The sequence below is a fragment of the Aspergillus saccharolyticus genome, assembly GCF_003184585.1.
Source record: "Aspergillus saccharolyticus JOP 1030-1 unplaced genomic scaffold BP01scaffold_60, whole genome shotgun sequence".
NCBI lineage: Eukaryota > Fungi > Ascomycota > Eurotiomycetes > Eurotiales > Aspergillaceae > Aspergillus > Aspergillus saccharolyticus.
In genome coordinates, this window is record NW_020290670.1 from 59,657 (window position 1) to 83,398 (window position 23,742).

General features: G+C 48.7%; 10 protein-coding genes across 10 annotated transcripts; 4 read left to right on the forward strand and 6 right to left on the reverse strand.

Annotated features, from left to right (window-relative positions):
- The first annotated feature begins 31 nt into the window (after positions 1 to 31).
- Positions 32 to 1,416, forward strand: yaf9 (YEATS domain-containing protein YAF9). The gene is made up of 3 exons (XM_025571038.1): positions 32 to 117; positions 184 to 208; positions 295 to 1,416. Exons 1-3 carry the CDS (start codon positions 85 to 87, stop codon positions 996 to 998), a joined length of 762 nt encoding a protein of 253 aa, XP_025426734.1. The 5' UTR covers positions 32 to 84; the 3' UTR covers positions 999 to 1,416.
- An 898-nt stretch (positions 1,417 to 2,314) lies between these two features.
- Positions 2,315 to 4,147, reverse strand: BP01DRAFT_307447 (Zn(II)2Cys6 transcription factor; the record flags this gene model as incomplete). Its single annotated transcript, XM_025572297.1, has 2 exons — positions 2,315 to 3,864; positions 3,991 to 4,147. 2 exons carry the CDS (start codon positions 4,145 to 4,147, stop codon positions 2,315 to 2,317), a joined length of 1,707 nt encoding a protein of 568 aa, XP_025426735.1.
- Positions 4,148 to 4,490: 343 nt separating this feature from the next.
- BP01DRAFT_360986 (putative cysteine dioxygenase) lies at positions 4,491 to 5,437 on the reverse strand. Its single transcript, XM_025576033.1, has 3 exons — positions 5,035 to 5,437; positions 4,721 to 4,979; positions 4,491 to 4,661 (listed from the first exon to the last, which is right to left on the reverse strand). The coding sequence occupies exons 1-3, from the start codon at positions 5,323 to 5,325 to the stop codon at positions 4,576 to 4,578; spliced, it is 636 nt and encodes a 211-aa protein (XP_025426736.1). The 5' UTR covers positions 5,326 to 5,437; the 3' UTR covers positions 4,491 to 4,575.
- Positions 5,438 to 8,044: 2,607 nt separating this feature from the next.
- BP01DRAFT_329238 (indoleamine 2,3-dioxygenase) lies at positions 8,045 to 9,820 on the reverse strand. The gene is made up of 3 exons (XM_025572980.1): positions 9,282 to 9,820; positions 8,579 to 9,202; positions 8,045 to 8,512 (listed from the first exon to the last, which is right to left on the reverse strand). The coding sequence occupies exons 1-3, from the start codon at positions 9,573 to 9,575 to the stop codon at positions 8,129 to 8,131; spliced, it is 1,302 nt and encodes a 433-aa protein (XP_025426737.1). The 5' UTR covers positions 9,576 to 9,820; the 3' UTR covers positions 8,045 to 8,128.
- Positions 9,821 to 9,995: 175 nt separating this feature from the next.
- On the forward strand, positions 9,996 to 11,756 carry BP01DRAFT_350650 (kynureninase 1). Its single transcript, XM_025573805.1, has 4 exons — positions 9,996 to 10,207; positions 10,267 to 10,604; positions 10,662 to 11,139; positions 11,212 to 11,756. The coding sequence occupies exons 1-4, from the start codon at positions 10,063 to 10,065 to the stop codon at positions 11,625 to 11,627; spliced, it is 1,377 nt and encodes a 458-aa protein (XP_025426738.1). The 5' UTR covers positions 9,996 to 10,062; the 3' UTR covers positions 11,628 to 11,756.
- Positions 11,757 to 11,877: 121 nt separating this feature from the next.
- On the reverse strand, positions 11,878 to 14,224 carry BP01DRAFT_307493 (putative C6 transcription factor; the record flags this gene model as incomplete). Its single annotated transcript, XM_025572300.1, has 6 exons — positions 11,878 to 12,330; positions 12,394 to 13,283; positions 13,335 to 13,750; positions 13,806 to 13,861; positions 13,920 to 14,094; positions 14,157 to 14,224. The coding sequence occupies 6 exons, from the start codon at positions 14,222 to 14,224 to the stop codon at positions 11,878 to 11,880; spliced, it is 2,058 nt and encodes a 685-aa protein (XP_025426739.1).
- A 641-nt stretch (positions 14,225 to 14,865) lies between these two features.
- On the reverse strand, positions 14,866 to 15,865 carry BP01DRAFT_419217 (cytochrome c oxidase subunit 7; the record flags this gene model as incomplete). Its single annotated transcript, XM_025579388.1, has 5 exons — positions 14,866 to 15,293; positions 15,369 to 15,400; positions 15,457 to 15,517; positions 15,591 to 15,669; positions 15,837 to 15,865. The coding sequence occupies 5 exons, from the start codon at positions 15,863 to 15,865 to the stop codon at positions 15,264 to 15,266; spliced, it is 231 nt and encodes a 76-aa protein (XP_025426740.1). The 3' UTR covers positions 14,866 to 15,263.
- A 288-nt stretch (positions 15,866 to 16,153) lies between these two features.
- BP01DRAFT_350656 (uncharacterized protein) lies at positions 16,154 to 18,822 on the forward strand (the record flags this gene model as incomplete). The annotated part of the gene is made up of 2 exons (XM_025573806.1): positions 16,154 to 17,441; positions 17,475 to 18,822. The coding sequence occupies exons 1-2, from the start codon at positions 16,276 to 16,278 to the stop codon at positions 18,820 to 18,822; spliced, it is 2,514 nt and encodes an 837-aa protein (XP_025426741.1). The 5' UTR covers positions 16,154 to 16,275.
- Positions 18,823 to 19,601: 779 nt separating this feature from the next.
- On the forward strand, positions 19,602 to 21,255 carry BP01DRAFT_409521 (uncharacterized protein; the record flags this gene model as incomplete). The annotated part of the gene is made up of 3 exons (XM_025578854.1): positions 19,602 to 19,789; positions 19,846 to 20,021; positions 20,100 to 21,255. The coding sequence occupies 3 exons, from the start codon at positions 19,602 to 19,604 to the stop codon at positions 20,864 to 20,866; spliced, it is 1,131 nt and encodes a 376-aa protein (XP_025426742.1). The 3' UTR covers positions 20,867 to 21,255.
- BP01DRAFT_360991 (thiamine-binding protein) lies at positions 21,017 to 22,300 on the reverse strand. The gene is made up of 4 exons (XM_025576034.1): positions 22,123 to 22,300; positions 21,692 to 21,797; positions 21,459 to 21,561; positions 21,017 to 21,299 (listed from the first exon to the last, which is right to left on the reverse strand). The coding sequence occupies exons 1-4, from the start codon at positions 22,183 to 22,185 to the stop codon at positions 21,233 to 21,235; spliced, it is 339 nt and encodes a 112-aa protein (XP_025426743.1). The 5' UTR covers positions 22,186 to 22,300; the 3' UTR covers positions 21,017 to 21,232.
- Between the last annotated feature and the right edge of the window lie 1,442 nt (positions 22,301 to 23,742).

The window sequence follows — 23,742 nt, forward strand, 5'->3', positions numbered from 1 at the left end:
GCAGCAGGAACATCTTCGCCTCTCTGTTACCTTTCAAACCAACTTTGTTCACCACTCCCAAATCGCCTAATTGCAAGTTCAAACATGCCTTCTGCAACGGGTACGAAGCGTGTGAGGGTAAATACTCATTCTCCAATGTACCAGATGGAGGCAAGGCAACCCGCTGACCACAGAATATCTTAGGGTATCTCCGTGTTTCGCCCTTTCAGTATGCCAACATCTTCCCTGGATCATTAATCTAGTCTCTTCTCCACATTCTGTTGGAGAGGCTCCTGCTAATACTTCCGAGTACAGTCTTTGGCAGCGAAGCACAACCTTTCGATCCCGCCAGGAAACCTCCCCACGTGCCCGCCGACCACACCCACCAATGGCGCGTCTTCGTTAAGGGAGTCAACGGTGAAGATATCTCCTACTGGCTCAAAAAGGTTCAGTTCAAACTACACGAGACGTATGCGCAGAATGTCCGAACAATCGAGCAACCCCCATTTGAAGTCACGGAAACCGGGTGGGGAGAATTCGAAATCCAAATCAAGCTCTATTTTGTGCCGGAATCCAACGAGAAGCCCCAGACGCTGTGGCATAGCCTGAAGCTTCATCCTTATGGCGATGATGCGGAAGGGAAGAAGGAGCGCCGGGAAGTGGTCATCAGCCAAAATTACGAGGAGGTGGTCTTCAACGAGCCGGTTGAGCAGTTCTACGAGCTCCTAACTGGAGGCCCTACAACGACGACACAGCCTCAGAAAGGGAAAGGGGGCAAGAACACCAAGCAGGCGCAGCAACAGAAAAATGGGAGGACGGCGGAGATCCCCCTCAACAAAACACCGGGCAACGAATACAGTAGAGCGGGCGAGGCCAGTGAAATGGATCGCCTGGCTGAAGCGAACAAGACCGTAGAGCAGTTGATCAAGCAGGAGAAAGAGAGGCTCATTGAACGCGAGAAGAGGCTCGCCGAGTTGCGTGCGAGCGAAGGTGTTCCCGCCATCACAAAGAAACGTTAACTGGTCTTGGAAATCGAATCATTTATGGCTTATGGCCCATGAATTGCTTCTCACCATCGGCCCAGGTGGTGGCCATTATCTTACCCCAGCATACTTCTAGCATCAGTGGGTGTTACTTGGAGAAGTGTTACTCCTCTAGCGTACGCCTGGCGCAGGAAGTAGCATGTGCGAGGCGAGCCAACGACAAGCTTCAGGGTCTATTCCTTCATAAACATAAGGAGAAAGAATGTCTTCAATGAAGACCCGCTTGAAACGAAGTCTTTTTCATCATCTCTAGGTGACTGACGAAACCGCCAGGCTAGGTTGCATTTCGTAGCACATCGTCAAAGCTGGTTTTTCTTTGATGATCTCTCACATTTTCGCCACTCTGTCTTGAGTCAGACATCGCGTCTATCGCCAACGCCGAGCTTCCATGCAAGGGACCCAATCTGTCTCTTATCACTACCCTCAATCGGAGCGTCTGACGAGGCAGAAGACAAGCCCACACTTGGTCCTTGCCAGACGATAACAGGATTTACTCAATCCCTGCAATATGTTACAGTGCATGATGTTAATACATATTTAGCCGTACATCTCATTGATTTGTGAATTAAGTATATCAAATTAGCCATGGCTCAAAGCCTGTTTCAGTCGACCGGGTATCTTGGCTCCAAGTGTAATTTCGAATGCCTTTTGGCGACCGCGACCTAAGTAGGCCTCACTCCAATTCCCGCTTCAGGCAGAAGAGTGGACGACAGAGACCGACGAATGAGGCTGTCATGCTCCTTGATCTATAGGCTGTAGATCCTGCAATTGTGAGGTGAATCACAGCAGTTGACATCTAGGCACATCTAGATTACCCGTCTCCAATTCTGTCCAATTGCCGGTGGGATATCACTATCCCAGCACTCAAGATGTTGGGTTCCTTTTCCCAACTTAACGGATTAGACCAGCTTCTCAGGCTCGCAGATAGCGATCCACCTTGCGTATATGCCGTTTCTTCGAGCTTTTGTTTATAAAGTGCAGGAAGGTCTGTTTTCATGAGGGCTGCGAAGCTTGCAAAGTGTTCCTCATGCATAGAATATCTTAGTCCGGCTCATTGCAAGGTTACGACTGGATCAATATTTGATCAAGCAGATCGAAAATCACCGACTCCCCCATCGCGAAGAAGCCATAGATCAAGTAAAGCAACTTCTGTCATAATATTGAACCCTTCAGTCAAGGCGTTATAGCGGACTTAGTTGCTTGGTATTGTTCCATCGTTTATATCAATAGGCGTACACAGACTGTTGGCAAGAATTTCTCATGTATCCCACGCTCACGTGCAAAGAGGCACTTCATGTAAAGTCGAGGTCAGGCATCGTGTGCAAAAGCAGTGGTTCGCTACATGTGGGATCGATGTAAGCTGAGAGCAGCCCAGGTGAAAATAGACTCTGGACGTCCGCGTCTCCTGAGCGCAAAGCACCCGGAATCCCAGGTGCAACGATCCAAGCACTACTGTCAACAGTTAAGGAGTTGCTGGTCGGAGGATCGGGGCGGGAAACCGAAGGTGCACTGCTGCTGATTTGCGGATAACGAGACTCAATCCAAGCTGTGAATGTTTCCGATGCTGCATTCCTAAGATAATGGTGGGCCCTGCTTGCAACTGGCCACTTGATCTTCAACGTTTTCAGGCAGCCAAGCACAAGTATAATGCGGTTACAGTGGTGATCCGAACACTCTGGTGGATGTATTCGACTGGTAGCTAGCTGCACCATGCCACATAACACAAGTCCGAACACGACAAATGGACTATATCTCTGCACGCTTGGTCGCACAGAAAGAAGGTTAGACAGTTGCTTAGATGCTTCTGTGGCTTTGATGTCGTGGACATGCCGGGTAAAGGATGGCGAGAGGCGAGTTGGAATTACCGGGCTAATCGGGACCCCTGTATCTGGCAGAGCAGGTCGCAGATTGCTTCTGGGCAGATGTAGAAGCATTGCAGCATAATGAATTGTTGTATGTGCCTGAAAAAGCATTTCGTCAATACTGCCATACATATCCACGATGTCCACTTTGCTTGCGGGGAGGTGATTTGTCCAGCTGACAAGCGCATTTTCTACGGCTTGTAGGTGATCTCGATGCGTCTCGGGTAAACTGTTGAGCACGATGACACGAGCTAAGATACACACAGCTTCGATACGATAACTGAAAGATGAATAATGGGAATGTTCAGTCTCTCTCTCATCATCGTCATCGTCATCTCCTGTGAAGATCCTTTTGTTGAACTCAGCAAGCGTTGGTGGAGTTGGGATGCTCGAATGACTGGCGTAGACCGATTCTTCGCAAGGCAGGGCAACGTCATAGGGAACACTACTGCATCTCAGAACGACCTTCTTCTGCAAAGCAGCCATATAAACGTCCACGGTGAAAAGCTCCCACCAAGTACGGCGCAGGCTCTCTGCTTCGACGTCTCCTTCGTCGCATGTAGTTGTCGCAAAATCTCGCCGGTACATCCCCAGCTCCAAAGCAATGTCGACCGCGGTGGAGAACGTGGCATGAGCTTGCGAGCATTCCTCACGTGCGCATAACAATATTGAATAGAGGAGGAGAGCTTGAACCTTGCACGAATTCCTCTCACCGCTAGTGCTCAATGCTGCCAGAGTCGATTTAGAAAGCGAAGTATTCGACTGCGGCAAAAAATGGCTTCCAACGAAGACGACAACTTCGTGCAAATACCAAGGATATTTGCGCTCCTCATACAGAGGAGCGGGGACCAAGATTGGGTGGGCGGCATGGAAGTTTTCGTAATAAAGCCGGACAAGGCGGGCGTCAGACTCGGTTCTATCTTGAACGTTCTGCGCTGTTTGGCTTGGAAGATCTTGCGGTCCAGAGGAGGAAGGCGATACTACCGTCGTATTGGTATTAGTCGCATGATGGGGAATGATAGTGCTTGGTGTAGGGAGATGCGAAGTCATCGACTGGTGGAGAAGCCGAGGATAGCTGGGCGTTGTCGTTACGGGCTGCTGGCGACCCGATTCCCGAGCCTTTCGTCTTCCCCCACGCCGTGATGGGAGATATAAGCAGTTGAAGCGGTTTTCAAGACAGCGAGAGCAAGATGGTGTCTTCGCGTCGCACTTTAGGTGTTGCTTGCGACATTCCGTGCAGGCAAGTGGTGCTGGACGGACCATGTTGAAAATACTCGATGTGAACAACGATCTTACTCAAATCCCAGTGCTCTCAAGCCACTGCAGGTGAGATTCGACGAGGGGTTACGAAAAAGGTCACAAACCCAATGCATTTTCGCTGAATTACAGAAGGAGAGGCGTACTTGAAGACAACTAAGCAAAGGCCGATGCTGAGCGGCGATTGAACCGATTGAAGGAAGCGATAACTACATTGCTTTCTGTATGACTCAGCAGGGATCATACATTCATAAATTCTAGTCTCCGGTAAGTTGTCGACTTCCGACTTCGTTCTTATCTCCCTGTTTAACTTATTGTCTGCCCTCTGCTACTGCTACTAACTTGATAGTTTAAGGTAAAGTTTATCTCATTAATCTAATTCGTTATATCTCATATTATTTGTATCACAACATAGTCCATTTGAGACAAAATTATCATGCTTGGTAGACATGACTTCTCCGGCCCGATTCTCGGTCATATATATTGTATCCGAAATCTGCTGCATTTGGAGGCGTATACACTAATAGTGTGGCCATTTAGTCAGAGCTCCTCACGGGTAGATGTAAGAGAAGTACATACAGTGAAGAGAGACAGCAAGTTGATTACTGTGAGGATTCATGACCCGGTGCAACCCAATCTGATCGCAAATATAGGCCACATCATTGGTGCCATACGTCGTATCTTGCTTCACTTTCAAAGGGGCATCTTGGCTCTGTTCGGGATCGGGAGTGTGATAGATTGCCTCGTTTAAATGGCCAGCGAGGATTTTCATGATGCAGTGAGCATTTGCATGATCATGGATGGGGGATCCTTTCTCTGGATTCCAGACCAGCACCAGCTACCTCAGTGGTCAACTAAGAAGATAGCGTCCCCAAAAATCAGGAACCACTTACCAGGTTCGCTTGTCCATTGATATTGGCGACCAGGTTGCGTGTATAATTCTTGCTCGAATCGTTCCGTGCAAACCGAGACCAGTCGCTTGGGTTGGAGGTATATTTGGACATAAAAGCCATGAGGACACGGTGGTCAACTTGATCGGCATCAATGCCCCGCGAGCTGCCCAGGTACATCCTCAAATCCTGAACCAATAGGTCGAAGGTATACTCCCCATGTTTCGGCGATGTGATGCTGTCCTTCGTGATAGGGGACGGTGTAAAGTTAGAAGCCAGCATAGTTGGAGACATGATACGGTCGGTGGTTGATAGCAGTCAATGTCTTGAGATGATATAGTATAGCTCAACGATTATCGAGCTTACTGTCAGAGTAAGATATTTAGCTTGAAAGCGTCAAGACGTGTTATTGCAATGAGAAGCAATCGTTGATAAAGCTGCTTATGATATAGCTAATACACGGGTCTACACAAACACAGTCGCCGATTGACCCCGACGGTCGGCGATTGATGATCCGGTCAGTGGAACCACTGACACATCAGCCACTGCAATCATTGACTCTCTCAAACGACAGCCGATAATAACCTGAGTAATAACTACTAGACCTCTCAACCCCTGAATGTGGATTACGCAGCCTCGTGTGGGATGTTGAGTACTGTCCATTCATGGTTGCTGATCTTAGCATGCCATAAAGCCGAAAATCACTTATCTTCGGCGGGATAGCGGATACAGTCCAGCGAAGACAAGCAGTATCCTAGGCTCAGAATGCTCTAGAAACTGATTACGTGCGGACAGATGCTGTGTTGGGCAGAAAGTCAGCATCGACACAGCTCGTGGTAGGCAGGCTGAATAGAAATTATGATCATTGCAGAAGGCTTGAGATCAATTCATGAAATGGCAGAAGATATAGTATACTGACGCTATGAATGAGGCGCTCACTCGGCCCCAAGCTGGCTTAGAAGGAGTACCAGCTGATATATGTGTCTAGAGCATAACGGTAACGATGATGAATGGACGTCCTGCGCGTGAGCAAAGAGCCTTTGCAAGCTAATAGGGACATCTCACACTACTGGTGGTTGAGTGTAAGAATTACCTCGCCTTTAGGGGCTTGAAACAATGGCATTCGACTTATCAGTTCCAAGGCAGATGCCTCCCACCCCCCTTCAAAATTCAAGAAATCATGGTCTACCAGGTAACCTATCTACGGGTCCCAGGATCATTGTACCCTCCGCAGCGGCTCGAAGCTGACTTCAGTCAGAATCATGTTATTGTCCTCCATACTACACCGCACAGAACTTGCGTGTCGGCCATTCGCTTGTCCACAAGATTGTCAATGCGCCTGAGGCGCTATGTATACGCGACGCCTTACCTGCTTGTGAAAGCTCACTGGATAGAATTTGCGGTGAACCTCGCCATATCGCCTTGAATGATGCGATGTAAAAGTCGCCGAACGAGGATGTGATTTCGATCGCCGACTATGTTGGCCCCTAACAGCCGTCTGCCGAGCTACGTGCAGGCATAATTCGAAGGTCCGGATCGTATTGCCCGTGAAATGATAGATACACTGTTGTGAAGGCTACTATTTTATGGACATGACTCTTGAATGGTATACTGCATAGGCAGCCATTTGCATCAGGGAATATGAGTTCTTGCGCATTCAGTTGGCAAGTATCGTAGATGACCCTTGTTTCCAACTTGTCTCTATGTAGCCTACTATTGCTGCAGTGGGGAATATGCTGTCTTCCTTCTATGGTACGTATGTACTCTGGCAGCTCGGGCTTCCCCGCATTCATTTAAGCTTCTGTTAATCATCCGTAGTTAAACAGCTTCTGGATCCCAGCCCACAACACCCACAATCATCATATAGGTATAGGCAGTACCCTAACGCATCATTTAGGAGATACATCCTCAGCTTATAACTTTTCTGGCCGTATGAATCTTTTCGAAGCTTAATCAGTGGTTGCGGTACTCATGTTCGAAAATGTAATGCCAGCTGCCGAAAATTTGGTCTGATGCTCATATTTCTACATGACCATTGCCAGCTCCTCTACACTTTCCCAATCACGCTAGAAATGGAACCCAATATCTCATTTGCGCAAGGCCCATAATCTTTTACCCTTTAAGCGAGCTTCATTGAATTGTATCGTTTGTTTGTAGAATTTGCAACGATGACGCATACTGATACACATCCCTTGGCTTATCAAATATAGGCTATACTCGCTGTCATGACACGACGCTCACATGGTGATAATAATGATGATTATCGAAGGTGATGATGAATACCACTGACAAAGAGGTAGGACCTCACTCTCCGCGCTATCATCAAGGCTCACCTATTTATTTGATCATGAATGCAGGGATAAGAGAGGTGCGCCCGTATCTTTGCCTCCCAGCGGATCTCGCCTGGCTTACCGGATTCGCTTCCGCTTCCGCTTCCGCGTCCACATCGTGTCCGTCCACACATGCAATTTACACGCACCTGCCGGCTGTCGGAGCAGGCTCGGGGCTGCATCCCTGTGACGCGATGGGCATGTTGATCAAGGATGTTAAGGTGCAGGTGAGTGACTTGACGTTGAAGCATGTGTTGAGTGACGTTGGATGGTCAATCGGGAATCTCTCTTTGAACCTTTTCGTAGTCATGTCCCTATGCACCGTGACCTCTCCGGCTGTTCTGTACGACTGTATTACACATGAAAGTTGGGATCATGAGTCTTATAGCATGTCTTTATTTGTGGTACGCAATCTATGTAGGAAGGAATACTGTAGCTTACGGGGCAGATGCCGACAACCATACTAGGATCGTCTGCATTCCAGGATCTCATAACGTTTTTATCCTTGTTTTATGCCTCCACAACAAGTTTCAATGGAGGGGAGGACAAGGGACTCGCTAGCTAGACTAGAAGGCTAGAGCCCATCATTTTAGCTGAAGAATAATACCAACTGATGCAATCACGGTACTCATGTGATCTGTATCATGACAAGTAGGTTTCTTGTAACACTCAGATAATGTACTGTACATCCAAGATAATATTGTTCTAATGCTCTAAACAAGTAGGTTCTACAGTTGGGCTTGCCTCTTGCTTCGCGATTGTCACAGTTAATCTGAATAGCAAGCTGCAGCTTTGGTTGTGTCTCGTGTTTGCTTCAAAAACGGAATCAGATCAGTTCCTCCAGTGCCGTGGACACCGTTAGTGACCCCTTGTCCATTCCAGCTCTCCATGCGGATGGATGTGCTAGTCGCCAGGTTGATCTGCGACGAAGTCTCTTTTGGGGGTGTCGACCGTGCAGGTCCAATAATGTATCGTGTAACCATCTTGACGTGTTTGTCGCGGAATCGTCCCAGTGACATCACGGCTCCGTTGTATGCATCCCGGACAGGCGAGCCAGCCTTGTAGCTCAGGGCGTATGAGCGAACGTTGGCTGTCTGGACCATCATTTCGAGGAAGCGACGATGAGGGCCTGGCATGTAGTTACGCATGTACTATTTCCAAGGTATCAGCATCAGCGCCACTTGAAATCTTCAAGTATTTCGAAGCTTCATACATACCTCGATAAAACCGGTCTTTGAAGCAACTGGGGGTTTCCCGTCGGAGCTTTTTGCTTCTCCCGTGGCATGATGTACCACACCGAGAAATATATCAAACGTTTGTATCAAAGAGCTCTGTGCATTGCTGCCGCCACTGTGCTGACGCCATTCACCTTTGCCGTCTCCCATGTCGTAAAAGACACCCCTGGGCAGTCCAGCAACTGCCATATTCTTGCTACCTGCTAGGAAGGGACGTAATTGATGATAGAACACTGTTGGCTGACAGTGCTCATACATCCTCTCCAGAAGCTCGCCGAGCTCTACAAGGCCATCACTCAGCTGGTCAAGATGTGCTCTGACCAACACAGCATCATCCACACTGACTGCCTGAATGGCATTGGTCATAAGCGGTATCAGTTGTGCCCCTTTGGCCTCGAGTGCCACCGAAAGCATGAAGAACCACTCTTCGTCTTTGGTTCCGGTGAAAGAGTTGACGACAGCCAAGTTGTCGGGATTGGTTAGGTCGGTATGACCTTGTGAGATCTTGAAATTCCACAAGTTGAGAGCTGCGTACGTTGCACAAGGTGGGAGTTCTAGATGTTTCGACACCTCGACGAAGGGCCGTGAAATACAGGGTGGTAGCACCTAGAATCCATAACAAACAATCAGTAACAAGTCCTATCCGAATATCTGGCTGGTATAGCTAAAAGGTAAAGCTTTTTACCTCACTGGGTTTATCTCCTCCCCAAATGTAGGCGTGAGTGAGGTAAGCGAGTACAACGTATGCTCTCCTCCATTCCGGCTCGGACCCTAGTCTGCTTGTACTGAGGACTGGCATCTTCTCTACCGCATGTCTTATCACTCTCCGTTCGATTTGAGATGGCAGGTCGGCAACGATGTTCTCCCATGGCAGATAATATGGGTCAGATAGTTGCTGTAGAGGAGAAATGTCGGGAAGGAAACCATTTTGGAGGGAAAGAGAGTATTTCTCTAAGCAGATGCCTGGTATGTTCAACATAATGAGATAAGCGAGGTGAGCTGAAAGGCTGTGATACCCAGATGTATGTTCTCAAGGCGAATGGGATGTGCAGCAATGGGAATTATATAGTAGTATCGCGAGAGTGATGGCTGCAGTACCGGGGCCGGAGCGGGTTATAATAGATTTCTTAAGATGTTGTGACACTGTTATCGTACTACCAGCCAGTGACTATCAATGGCCTGCAGGACATGTACTGACTGTACCACTCATGTCGTTAGTGGAGATGAGATCCAGGACCGGAAGTCCAACGCCTGAATTATAATTTCATGCTTTATTAGGTATCTAAAAAACACGGATCAGGAGGCGGAAGCGGAACGGCATCCGGTCCGGGTCTAACCAGCCGCTTTCGATGACAACGCTTAGTGATAACTTATAAATAAGTGATGTCAAGATTGTTACTGAATGCCAATTTCAGATCTACTATTGACCTTACCCTCTCTATTTGCTACTCGCTGTGAATACCACCATGTCCAAGCCTGTCTTCACGGAGGAGGCTGCAACGCCCGAGTTCGCAGCTCAGCTTGACGCACAAGATCGTCTAGCGGCATTCAGGGACAAATTCATCATTCCATCCAAGGCGAACATTGCTTCCAAGAAGCTTGCTAAGCCCGGTACGTATTGGGTATTGTCAATCATTCTCTATTGAACGTGGTATCTAATGGTGTGGCAGGACTCTCCGCCGAGCCCTGCATTTACTTCTGCGGGAACTCGCTTGGTATCCAACCCAAAGCAACCGTCCACTTTGTCGAAGCACAGCTCGATACCTGGGCATCAATTGGCGTTGGCGGTCATTTTACAGACCTTGAGGATTCCCCTTTGAAACAATGGCAGCTACTTTCCGAACAAGCTGCTGCTTCCATGAGCAGGATTGTCGGAGCCAAACCAGAGGAAGTAGCAGCCATGGGAACGCTGACGACAAACCTGCACCTCCTCTTAGCTAGCTTCTACACACCTACCACAACAAGGCATAAAATCATCCTGGACTGGAAGGCATTCCCCAGTGATCACGTACGCAAAAAGTCTTCTGGTGGAAACACTTCGCTTAACCCGGACTAACTGGCATAGTACGCGATCGAATCTCAAATTGCTTGGCACGGTCTGGACCCGCAACAGTCTATGGTGCTGATCGGTCCTGAAGAGGGCGAATATGAGATCTCTACTGAGAGAATCATGTCTATCATCGACGAACATGCCGACGAAGCTGCTGTCCTTCTTCTCCCAGGTATTCAATACTATACTGGGCAGTTCTTTGACATCAAGAAGATTACTCATTACGCACACTCGCGTAATCTTATCGTTGGATGGGATCTCGCTCATGCGTATGCGAATTTGGAATTGAAGCTACATGAGTGGAATGTTGATTTTGCGGCGTGGTGCACGTACAAATATGGAAATGCGGGCCCTGGTGCGATGGGAGGGCTTTTCGTGCACGAGAAACACGGCCAAGTCGACTACAGTGGAGGAGAAGACTCCCCCAAGTTTCGTCATCGCTTGACTGGATGGTATGGCGGCGACCGATCAGTGAGATTCAAGATGGACAACAGTAAGTTCCATTGATTCACTTGAATTCACACATTGTCAGTCAGAGCACCGGGAATTGACGATTGCTCCATAGAATTCAAGCCCATTCCTGGTGCTGGAGGATTCCAGATCTCCAATCCCTCGGCCATTGATCTTGCAGCTCTTTGCGCTGCCCTATCCGTCTTTGACGGCACATCAATGGCAGAGCTCCGCCAGAAATCGATACGGTTGACCGCGTACCTTGAGTACCTATTGACAAAGGACTATGACGACGAGTCGAGACCGTTCCGCATCATAACTCCGAACAATCATGAGGCCAGGGGAGCCCAGCTCAGCTTACTGCTCAGGCCCGGACTGCTGCAGAATGTATCTCAGAGGCTGCAAGAAGCCGGGATTGTCTGCGACAAACGGGAGCCAGACGTAGTGCGTGTAGCACCCGTTCCACTGTACAACACTTTCAGTGAGGTTTGGTCATTTGTCCAGGTCTTTAGAGAGGCATTGAAAGCTTGAGCCGGGAAAGTGATGAGTAAGATTAGACTGAGGCAGGGTTGGATGTACAGTTTTGACGATAATGTATATAAGTTCATGACTACAATTTTATCACAGCCTTCCTTCAGTTCAGCCCTTTAGTGGTTCGTGAGCTTGACACCAAAGATGCTGCTTTGTTCCGCATCGGCGAACAATAACGAGCCTATTTTTTTTTCTCTTTTTTGTGACCATATTCATAAAAGCATAAACGTCCGTAGCATTGGACTAGCTATCAAAGATGACCAAAACCGTCTCTGCTATCAACTCTTGGTAGGAAGTCTTGAGCTTGGGAGAAGAAATTGGCGGCCAAGATTGAGAATTCGTCATTCATTGGGTCCGGTGACCGAGGCGAGCTCATAGACCCCATTGGACATTGTTCACCAGTCAGGAGTGAAGTAGGAACATTGCGTTGCGAGCCCGGTGATGAGGCTGACGTGTGATGAGACTGTAAGCGGAATGGTTCAGGCAGAGGTGAGGTTTGCGATACTTCAGCCGCAATTGCAGGTGGCTCGGAGTACAGAGAGTCCCCAAACATACGGCGAGCTGAGTCGGTGTCACTGTTGGAAGAATATTCGAGGATCTCCCAAAAGCGGGATAGATCTATGAGAAGGTACTTGTTCAGTAAGCCTGACGCTGGCTGATAGGATGCAGACACAGCATCCTCCAACTTTTGTAGTCTATCCGCCTGGTCACACATGTTAAATCAGCTCAAAGCCACGGAAAACAGGGGTTGGGTGTTTCTGCTCACCAATCGTGCCATGTGAGGCCATTTTTGTCCCAGTCTCTGCACAAATCTAACACACCTGTAGAAACGGTCTCGCTTCTCATCTCGAATAGCAGCATTTTCGGTGAAGCTGAGTTGTAGTTCAATTGTAGCTACCACAGCAGCGCTGTAGCCCAGAAACGGGTCCGAGATCGTGTAACACCGCTCTTCGAAAAAGTTGATGAAATGTATAATCCATGTCGTATGCGATGAAATGAGATCCGAGCTATGCTGTAAGAATATCTCCGGAATGGTGCTTCTAAAGTTCCTGAGACTGAGGGAAAGAAGAAGCGGGTGATTGACCAAGCACAATATAGTGTGATACAGGAATTGGTTTAACAGCCATGGGCCCCAGTAATCTCTTCTGGTTTGAAGGTCTTCTGATGTTCTTTCATTAAGGCTAGCTGGCTTGAATCTGTGGATGTATGGCATCTGAGTCTCAAGGTCCATCTGAGCAGCCAAAATCTTCGAGTAATCTGATTCTGATGACCAAGGAGGCAAGTTTCCCGGCTTTCCGTGACGCCGGACATATTTGGCAGTTTTTGCAAAAACACCACTGAGCATAATCATGTACGCAAGGATACCCTGATCATGCATGCCTGATGATCGAGTCTCATCGACTGCATCACCTACTGAGTCAGGCGGCGGAGGCCTACTTGGACTTTCAGGGAAAGGGGGGAAATTCCCTTCGGGAAAATCCAAATTTTCAACGTCAACACCGTGAAGACGTTTCAGCAGACAGATACTCCAGAAGCAACGCCTACGTTCTTCAAGTGATGAGAGTTGTGACGAGTGCGATTCCGAGGCAAGATTAGCACACTGCGCCAAGTTCATTGCTAAGCTACAATGAATACTTGAGCGATGTGTATTCCCATCTGATCCGGTTGATTAACATTTGCGTGCACTAGATTTGGACGTATCCTTACTGGTAAAGTCAACTAAACTGAGTAGACACAAGCTCTGGAGAGTGGAAAGTTCGACTGGTCCTTCCGAAACCCTTTTCATGACCAAGCTCCTTGCAACTTCCGTATAACCATTTATGAGAGACGGAAGTTCATCAGGACTAGAGGCTTCATCGTTCGAGAATCTGACGCTCAAGGCCAGGATGGCATAGATTAGCTCTGGGTCACGGGTTGGTAAACTGTGCAAGAAGCTGTGCCTGTGAAATAACGGAAGAGGTTGACCATCGCAATATAGAAGATACAACTCTGCTATCGACAATACCTTCTCCCATCTGGGTAGTGGTGTAAAGGTATTCAATGATGATGTATTCAACACGCTGGCCAAAGGAGATGGTCTGGCTGATGCCTCTTTCTCCTGAAGTTGATTCGATGTGTTACGTCTGGCGGGCAAGTATCAGACAATCGTGCAATGGCACCCAAAAACAAGAGGCTCACCTCAGAGCGTCAAGAAGCTCGTTCATCTTAGCTTCGCAGTTTCCCAGGCGATCTTCCTAGAAAGAACCAAGTCAGATTTAGACCTTCCGCAAAATATTATTTCATTGGGTTTACCAATATTCGGGTAATTCTAGACTCCGAGGTGGAAAGCCCAGAGGCTAAGTCTCCTGAAGAACTGAGACCATTCGTCAATGGTCTTCGGTGCTCAGCTGCATAGGCACATGTCTGACCTAATCGCGCGCATAAAGAGCAAGTCGGCTGTTCCCCAGGACATTTTGCCTTTTTCCGCCTATAAATGACCAGTCACCATCTTATCAGAGATCACGATGCCGGACAGCTATTCCGGCTTACCTGCACGGTTCACAAGCCTGCCGCACTCGCTTAGCGGGCCGTTCAGAAGTAGCGGACTCAAGATCCATGTTAGTGCGATATCTGTGTTAACAGTGTCCACAACCTTTCGCCCAGGTCGAAGCCGCAATTGTGTTGACAAGGAGGCTGGCTCTGTATTGGACAACAGCTCCCCGTAGTTGTTGGGTGGCCTAATATCACAGGAAGTTCAATCTACTGTGGTGTCTCTTTGAGAATCATGAACAAGGAATGTGTGTCGCTCACATCTATCAAGAACCGCCTTGGATGTATTGAAGATGTCATTCAGATGGGAATAGCAACTCTGTATATCGATGGCTGTGTCTTTTGGGCGACATCAACAGCGACATGGATCATTGAGCTTGCGAAGGGACATATTGCTTCGCTTCAGTCGGGACGAACCGTGTTGGTTGATGACTAATACGCAACTTAATTGACTAAGACACCTAGTGATGAAGACTTTAGAGTTATAATTAGTTAGTTAAGGAGTAAATCATCGATGACCAGAGATTACACCCCATGGAAACACAGAACTCCATTGGACATATGTTAATCGAATCAAGGCCCTGAGGCGTAAGCCGGTGAGAGAAAGAGGTCTTACTAGTTCTTATCAGTCACGATTCTACATATATATCAATTCAGTATGATTGAGAACTTGAAGATGTGAGAAGTTCTTCTGTAACAAAGGACTGCCCAGACTTGCTTCAGAGGATGATGCTAGATCCCAAGTGGTGCGAGATGCTGATTTGGCAGCTGGCGAATCTCGTCGAACAATGATTGCTGAACAATGACACATTTCATGCTTAAGGTTTCGGTCTACAGAAACCCAGAAGCTTCCCGTGCCCCAAGTACACGTCTAATTCACAAGTCACGTCGCACGAGCCACGAGTGGTGTGGATGTTCGAGTCAGAACAGGATAGTCGAGGAAAGGTTTCACACATTGACGCCCTAGCTTAACTTATGTACAACGTCGATAATCCCAGTCTTCCTCTCAATTATCCCAGTACAATATCCCGGACGCATCGCCAAACCGGGTCAAGGAATGTCAATCGAGAGACGCTGCTGGTGCCAGTTTGTCAAGGTACGAGTCGTTTACTCCTTACCGAACCAGGTCTTGTGGCCCTGTCATGCAGGTTAGTGACCGTCGCCAACCGGAGCAGATGGTAAAGATGCAATGTCAATGTGGGTAGCACTTACAAAGACCATGCGACCCATGGCATAGGTGGTAGCTGAAGCCACGTTAGTATGACTATCTTGATAGCGTAGAAGCCGAAGGCTTGCTTACCAATGCCGAGACCGTAGACGGAGATGAGGTAGGGGTACATGACGTAGTTGCTGCGCTCGGTCTACATTGAATCACAGCGGTGGTGAGTGGTGAGATCTTCCATGCCATTATATCGGCTTTCCAGATCAACTGACCTTGTACCACTGACGCTTGCCGTCATGCTTCTGGAAAAGACGCTGGTAATAGGGGACACGGTTCTCACGGAACACGAACCTAGGATGAGATTAGCATATATCAGTGCACTGGAAATCAATTGGGCCATGACTAGCAGCCGCAGTCCGGTCAATGGTGTGCAGGCCAAGCTGACGAACGAGTTATGAATCAGGAGCGCAGAAGCTGTGCAAGAGCATAAAACATGAGAACAAGTGGCAGAAGCTTACCCAGCCATGCGAGGTGCGGTGCGGAACATTTTGAAGGTTGCGCAAGTGCGAAACAATGAGGTTTACTAGAGAATAGAGACAAGAATGGCAGCTGGAAGATTGGCAGTAACAACGATCAGTCGATGTCGTGAAATGTGGACCCGAACATCACGGTAATCACGTGGTATCCCTCGCACTTCCGCCTTTAGGATGCAAGGCTTAATAACCACTCTCACGTGATGGCAGAACTCCAGGGCTAACTGATATAGGTATAGTTGGATAGAATAGTCCTGCTATGGTCCCAGAAAAGTAGTTTCCGCGGCCTCCAGGGCGTGCAAAGCAGATGAGCTCCATCACAATCAAACCTCACATTTGATGATATCTCACAGACCTTCAGGGACCGAATGAGGAGGATGGTCAGATCTATCGTTCCCCTGTTGTCTTTCTCGTCTCAAGACTCATGCGCCCGGCTCTTCTTCGATTACTGAAGAGGCCGTCAGCTCTTTCGGTTCTCGACTCCCTGATCTCAGCGCCCGCCGGAGTGGAACAATTGGAGCTTAGACGCGATCAAAGATGCCTGCGATGTTTTTCAAGAAGTGCTCGACAAAAGCAGCCCACTTATACTGTCCATCCAGAAAATACCGCTTCCAGCGAATATCCCTCTCAGTCAACAAGGCGAACACCGAGCTTCCGAATCCACAATATCAAAGCTCCGAAGACGCAAGCAGAGCACTGCGTTGAATCTGGTGAACAACAGGTTGCTGCGAATAAGGGTCTATCGCTATTTCGAATACAAACAGAAAAGCTAGAATTCGAGTCGGATATTGGGCATACACGCGACATTGGAACTCGTCTCGTGGACGACCCGCTTTATCGGAATGATTTCGATCTTTGGGTTGAGCTATTACGCTATCGTCAGCGGCACTATGGAGATCTAGGAACAATGGTCATTTGGGAGGCTCTGACAGATCGCTTGGACGATGTGCAACTCCCGGTGGATGGAGACGTGGCCGAATTTCTCTGGCAAAGCTTTATCAACGTCGGTTTCAAGCGAAATGTCGTGATGGCTGAGCTGGCTGAGTATGCACGTGAACTTTGGGATAGAAGCGGGAAACGGTGGCCCAAATTCTACGAAAGCGTCGTTGGCGGTTTCATCGAACGCGGGATGATCCATGAGGCTGAGGCATGGCACCGAAAACTTCGAGATCCGCACCTCGCATGTCCGAATGACATCCTGCGCGTTCTCAGACCGGGGATCCCTGTTCAACAGTCTACTCGTGCAGCAGCTGGTCTGAAAAGCCCTGACGCTCAGGGCTTTCTACCCAGCCTATCGGCGTTTCGCAATGTTTGCCGGTCGATACAAGGTCACCAGATCTATGTTCCCACAATATCTGCCCTGCTTCAGCATGGTCTTCCTGCACAAGAAATGGTACTTATGCACTTATTCTTGGTCGGCAAAGGCGACCATCCCCGGTCCTACAGAGAAATAGAGCCATTGATTCACAGTGCCGAAAAGCGTGGTCTACAATCATTTCGGCAGAAGCTAAGGGCCTATGTCAATAGTCGATTTCCCGGTGAGACTGAGAAAGTTGAGATCAAAGACTCCGAGATCGAGGACTCTCAACAGTGTTATTCCCTACCGGCAACTACAAACGGAAGAGATCTTTTGCATGAAGAGAAACCCGTCAAGGACGAAATTGGCGCACGCATCTTTGCTACGGACGCGCTGAAATTTGAGCTCATTCTCTCCGGGCTGAAGATGTTTGGCGCTACCTCGATTGGGCCGCAGTCTCTACGAGAATTAGCATTAAGAGCGCATGGCAGCCGTGATATATTGGAGAAACTCCGACTTCTACAGGAAGCCGGTGTTTCCATCGGAGACTCAGTTTTCTCTCGCCTTGTCCGCAAACTGGCTACGGAAAATCGGGGTATTGTTTTGGCAGACTTACTCCGAAGTGACCAGCATCCTGACGTGCTCGAAGATGCGCGTATCCAAGAATCACTATTATTGGCTTACTACCTTAGTCATGACTGGCGGCTCTACAATTTGACCCTGGTTATCCTAGGCGAGATAGTCGATGAAGGTTCTGATATGTTCAATATTCATTTTCGGAAACACATGGCCGCTGGTGAGTGGGCTTTGGCGTCAAAAGTGGTCGATGAATTAGCTTTACGTGGAAAGCCCCTCACAACAAGAAGCATCGACTTTATGATCAGACATGCTTTGACGCCACGACGGCCTGGGAATGGACCGGTGCGAACTTCAGATCGGTCACCAAAAACCGAGGTTCTGTTCGTCTTGCGTGTGCTACAGCGCATCATCCCCTTGGGTGCGATCGTAAGTTCCAGGCTCTGGATTGAGCTAATCAAAAGATTGGGCCAGACAGATTGCTGGATTGAACTCCGGAGGTGTTGCCTTTGGCTGGCTAATCAATACTCTCCCTCCGTGCCGCAGAAGAACACACCTATGGACATCGTATCATCAACCAGTGCAGCACAAACTGGCCTTGCTCCTTCAAACTCGGGACAAGATCCTCACATTCTCCGGACAATATTCAACCGTCAGCTCCAAGAAGCCCTCGTACATTGGGGGTTCCGAAAGCGAGTCTCCTCAAAATTCTATCGCTGCAACCCAAACCAATTGATTCCATGGGTAAGGGGTCTCGCCCTTCTACGTGAATTGGAGCGCAGCGGGGTTGATCTTCAGACAAGCTGCATCAGGCGCGCGTGTCGGCACCGACTCGCTATTGTCTTTGGACGGAATCGACGGTCTAGCCGCCCTATGAATCGCATGTTGCGACGAGAAAATCCTTATTCTCTGGAGAAGGTATTTGGCGACATCAGCCGTGTCTGGGGGGTGCCATCATTGTTCGGGGGCCGAGAGTACATCGATGTATTTCGACTCATTAATCCACCGAGCTCCAAGATGTCGTACCGCAGGACACGTAAAACCCTCTGGCGGGAGAGAACACTGCGGGGACCGGCTTTCATCCAAAGCCGATCATAATGTACAGTACATATAGAATCATATAGATCAAGATACATCGCTTTCATGCCTGAACCAAGCCCGAAACCTGGCTAGCCTGAAGGGCGAAGGAAAGGCCGGTGGTTGTGGCATTGTTGGCACGTGAAACGGGCAACGTAAGAGCCAAACAAACCCGACAAACAGAGAAACAGATGATGCGGGTTGATGGCGCGTCCAACCGGGCTGAGCAACTGTTTGTGCTAAGAATAGGCGGCCACCCTTTCCATTCATCTCCATCTGCCCTTCACATCCCAACTGCTGGATGGCTTGGCTAGACCTTCTGGCCCACTATCAATAAGCTGATCAACACAAGATTTCAAACTCTCTCAACCGTGCACTTGTCTTTTCTTGGTCAACTCAGCCATTTACCAACTTCCCCCCCTCTCCCCACCCCCCTGTTGTACGAAGAGCTTGCTCATGATTCCTCTTTTCCCTAACCAGTCAATCAATAAATACATGCAACCCTCTGACATTGTTATCCTGCGAGTGGGGTTATTGTTTCCTCTTGCTGCATCATCCCTATACATAATTATCCACTCTCATTTTTGAAATTGGATTGTGATCTGTGTGTCTGACGATCAAGAAGTTCACCTCATCATTCCAAATTATTTTTCCTCAGACGAGCGAGCCCATAGTCTCGGTGCACTTGCGCTTCTCGTAAAACATCCGCGGCATTGCTCAGCATATTTCGCTTTTGGGTTTACATACCATATTACTCAAGGGAAAGTCTTGAATCTGTGTATAATCTGCACACATCCCCCATGCGAGGACTGGGAATTTTGGCGCTTGCCCCTTTGGCAGCTGCAAAAGCCCTGCATATCCGGCAAACAGCATGCAACAACTCGCCATCTTTATGCTCCAAATCCTATGGTGAGATTACTCATCTAGGTGCACATGATAGTCCGTTCCTCCGAGACTCATCAACTGATTATTCGACCTTTGGAGACCAGTCAGTTGAATCAGAGTCCCAGTCATTAAGCTTGTGGCGGACTGACTGGCTTGCAGATACTATAATACAACACTACAACTCGAGGCGGGTGTACGTCTCGTAACGGCGCAAGTGCATAAGTCAGATTCGGAGTGGCACTTGTGCCATACCAACTGTGATTATCTCGATGCAGGCAAGTTGAGCACATGGTTATCAGAAATCAAAACTTGGCTAGACTCGAACCCCAATGATGGTATGTTTGGTGGTTTCCGATGAAGTACACTGTTTGAGCCAATGACGCAGAAGAACTGATTATTTTGTGGTATTATAGTCGTCACGGTCCTGCTGGTGAATTCTGACGACGCAACAGCATCAGATCTTCATTCAGAGTATGAAACAGCCGGTATTGGGAATTACACCTACACTCCTACCTCACAGACTTCCGCTCCCAGCTCGTGGCCAACGCTGCAGGAGCTTATCAACAACGGTACTCGGCTGATATCATTTGTGGCATCGCTGGATGCCTCGAATAATACGGTGGCTCCTTACCTTATGGATGAATTCACTTATCTCTGGGAGAATCCTTATGATGTGACGTCGGCGTCGAATTTCTCTTGCACGCCTGATCGCCCCACAACCGTCAAGAATGACCTGTCTGCTGCGCTCTCCTCCAACCGGCTACCTTTCATGAACCACTTTCTCTATCAGACCACTATTCTAGACATCGAGTACCCGAATGTTAGCTATGTGGGCACGACTAACGCCCCGTCAGGCGGCACAGGCAACCTCGGCGATACTGCGAAGAAGTGTAAGAGTGCTTACAATGGCCGTCAGCCGACTTTCATCCTGGTAGACTTCTTCAACAAAGGACCGGCGATTACGACCGTGGACAGCTTAAACAACGTCACCGATGCCACAGGACGCGCCAACCTTACATCAACCACACAAACGAGCTCTGCCTCCACCTATTCAAACGTGTTCAAAGGATTGGTCGAAGTGGTCCAAAAGGCAATGGACGGAGCAAATCCAAGCATGGGGGAATGGATCTGGGCTGGTGGTGACTGGGGCAGCCTGTTGGGTGGCGGGATCACCCTTTGAGCCTCGCTTGCTACTCCTTCGCCTTTGCCTTCCTCGTCGTTCCTACTCATCTCTAAGTCTTATAATTTAGCGGCACGTCAAAGATGAGTGTTGACAGGCATGAACACAAGCTTAGTGCCTTTTCATGGTTCTTTCCTTGGGATAATCCCCTGACACTCATTTGCTTCATGACTGGCATGTAACTATGCATCAAGCCGGCGTTTCTATGGTGACTTTTGACTCGCAATCGCTGTATCTATGTATATGAAATTACCCCTTGTTCATTTGTCTATTAGCTGTCTTCCATGCCCAGAGGGGCGTTGGCAACATGCCACTTGGGGATCGGATTTTCTAGTTGCACAGCAAAAGCACTCGACGACATGGAGCTCACTGCTTCCCTAGCAGGGAACGAACCTTGTTGACCTTGTCCTCGAAAGACTGCTCTTTATCGGTCCTACAGTGCGGAAATGTGATATATCAGCCTCTTTGACTCCATTGAAGGTCTCCGTTTGCCCCAGCACCCGTAGTCGCGAAGTCCGACCCCATGGACGCGGGAGATGGTCGTAGACAAGAAGAGGCGGGACAGGGCAGCAGAGAGGGGGGCAGTGTCTACCTTGACCCAACTCGAATATCGGTCTGGATTCGCACGATCCCTTGCTGGTGGAGGATCGTGTGCGCCTGGCCGATTACATGATGAACTTCATCCCAGGGACCCTCTGTGATGCCATGAACCCCGCAAAAGAGGAGCAAAGGGGGGTTCTCCAGTCAGCCAAGAACGTCAACCCATGCACGAGTTGTAGGTTGGGGGAGGGAGGAGGAAGGATTTCGGGGGCCGAATTTGCTCACCAAGGGTTGTTCCAGCGGAGTGCATGACGAACTTGAGGCCCGATTTTTCAACTAGACGCTGGACGTCGGCGATCTGGGCAGACACGGATGGAGATGAGGTGCCAATCTGCGCAAGCAGTCAGTGCATTCGCAACCCAATCAATAAAGCCTATTGCTTGAGTTCTAGCTAAGTCCAGCAAATGTAAGGTTGGCAAGAAAATTCTGGGATGGAGTGGGATGGATGGATGGGAATATGGATGTATGGACCAGTCGTGGCCATCCCGCCCTCAGGATTGAGGTATATGGTTGGAAACAGTGAATGGAGATAGACACGGGCACTGTTTTGCGAGTACTAATCTGTGCACGATGACGGAATTTGGGCCGCTTGATTGGGGTATAATTTACACGCCAGCATGGTTGCAGAGATTGAGTTATGACCTGTTTGCACTCACAGGAATCAAGCAGAAGTCCGCTGTGCAATGCGGAGGAGTTGGGATGGACCTGATATCGTCCATTTTGGTTTGATATCAATCACGGTATCATCTCGCGGAATGCAATGAGCTGCACGTAGGCGAAAGGAGTTTCAGGAAGCCTCTTCTTTTCCCCCAAGGTGATTATGGACGATAGTGAGTCGGTTCTAATGAGGGGTAGTGATCTCTTGCTGTTCCGTCCCTCGGCGCGGGGCCGAACAGCGGTGGGGGCAATGGAGGGGGAACACAAAAGTTAACTACTCTTCTTTCCTTATCCTTTACCAACAGTGCGTTCTTCACGACATGGCAATCTCCGATAATAAATGGTCAATCTGAAAGTCCAATAGATTCCAGCCATGAACGTAATACAGTACTGTACATAATGACTTGCATACCACGGACTGGCAGCACCTGCCAATGCACTGGTCCTTGGGTTAGTTATTATTGCGTAAAACATTTCCGAATCCTAAATAGGAATCAAAACGGGAGTCAAAACTATTACGAGTAACGAGTACATATTTTCCAAAGAGCAAATGCGCTCTGTGATCGGTCCGCACGTCTCTATCGACTACTACTCGGCTACTCCGCCCAATAGATCAATAAAAAAGGCCCGGGTCTCTGAGGTATATTGCTTGCATGAGTTGCCAGATTTAGCAGACTTCGTGACATCGTCGACTTATCTCCTGGATACGAATCACCTGCCATCCTCCTTTGACCGCCTTGTTACGTGTTGTTGTACAGCATCCAAGGCACCACAGATTCGATACCGACGTCTGTATGCCCGATGCCCTGCGCTCAGCTGGTCTTGCCGGAGCTGTAGTCGTCTAAAGCCTCCTTAGAACTTTAGTAGTAGTTGCTTCTAGCATACTCCAAAGTATTGGTGATTTTGCTCAACTCCTGTCTGGTGTCAGCGGGTTCCGCCCTCCTTTTGAGGGATCAGGACTGACCAAGGTTTCGCAAATTTAGTGGACAACAAGTTTCAAACCCCACGGTGGCTGATACTCTTCAGATCCCTGCACCAAACTCAGGTCCTAGTCCTACAAAGTAATTGCCTTTGCACCGAAGGCGCCCGGGCTTGGGGATTCTCTGTCAACACTTAGGGTACCATTCCTCGTCGGACGACTTCACGGGCAGAGGCTGACTTCCAAGGCAAGATCACCTGAGCCAAGTTTGCAGCAATCAGATATCTTTCTATTTCAGCAGCTTATTCTCTATCGGCTGCAAATCAGTGGCCGGCTGTAGCGAGGCTTAGTATCAACACCAGGCCGTGAAAGGCTGGAGAACCGCGATTCTTGCGTTCCTAGATCAGCTACTCCTGTCTATCCACGTTATTTGACTTGCTGTTGCACTTGTACAACAGGGCTGTGGAAATATTGGTCCATTTTGAGGAAGCTGCATTTGCGTCAATCGCAGCCTACTCATTTCTATCCATTTGGAATACTGCCAATTCTCGCCTGCGCCTACCTAGCGCGGTTTCCTCCTTGGATGAACTGCATCGGCCACGTGACCGTATACATCACGCCGCAAATCATTCACTCCCTTCTCGATCCCTATTAATCAAATATAGGGTGTTGGGAACCCCTGAGGTACTCCTTCGTTTGT

Coding starts and splice junctions, on each gene's coding strand:
- BP01DRAFT_360986 (XM_025576033.1), bottom strand. CDS start 5,325: ATGTCTCCAACTATGCTGGCTTCTAACTTTACACCGTCCCCTATCACG. Junction 4,980..5,034: donor TCAATGGACAAGCGAACCTG/GTAAGTGGTTCC, acceptor CCACTGAGGTAG/CTGGTGCTGGTCTGGAATCC. Junction 4,662..4,720: donor ACTTGCTGTCTCTCTTCACT/GTATGTACTTCT, acceptor CCACACTATTAG/TGTATACGCCTCCAAATGCA.
- BP01DRAFT_329238 (XM_025572980.1), bottom strand. CDS start 9,575: ATGTTGAACATACCAGGCATCTGCTTAGAGAAATACTCTCTTTCCCTC. Junction 9,203..9,281: donor GAGGAGATAAACCCAGTGAG/GTAAAAAGCTTT, acceptor TATGGATTCTAG/GTGCTACCACCCTGTATTTC. Junction 8,513..8,578: donor CAAAGACCGGTTTTATCGAG/GTATGTATGAAG, acceptor CCTTGGAAATAG/TACATGCGTAACTACATGCC.
- yaf9 (XM_025571038.1), top strand. CDS start 85: ATGCCTTCTGCAACGGGTACGAAGCGTGTGAGG. Junction 118..183: donor CGGGTACGAAGCGTGTGAGG/GTAAATACTCAT, acceptor AGAATATCTTAG/GGTATCTCCGTGTTTCGCCC. Junction 209..294: donor CTCCGTGTTTCGCCCTTTCA/GTATGCCAACAT, acceptor TTCCGAGTACAG/TCTTTGGCAGCGAAGCACAA.
- BP01DRAFT_350650 (XM_025573805.1), top strand. CDS start 10,063: ATGTCCAAGCCTGTCTTCACGGAGGAGGCTGCAACGCCCGAGTTCGCA. Junction 10,208..10,266: donor CAAGAAGCTTGCTAAGCCCG/GTACGTATTGGG, acceptor ATGGTGTGGCAG/GACTCTCCGCCGAGCCCTGC. Junction 11,140..11,211: donor GAGATTCAAGATGGACAACA/GTAAGTTCCATT, acceptor ATTGCTCCATAG/AATTCAAGCCCATTCCTGGT.
- BP01DRAFT_360991 (XM_025576034.1), bottom strand. CDS start 22,185: ATGGACGATATCAGGTCCATCCCAACTCCTCCGCATTGCACAGCGGAC. Junction 21,798..22,122: donor CGGACTTCTGCTTGATTCCT/GTGAGTGCAAAC, acceptor CTGCTTGCGCAG/ATTGGCACCTCATCTCCATC. Junction 21,562..21,691: donor CTCCGCTGGAACAACCCTTG/GTGAGCAAATTC, acceptor ATGGCATCACAG/AGGGTCCCTGGGATGAAGTT.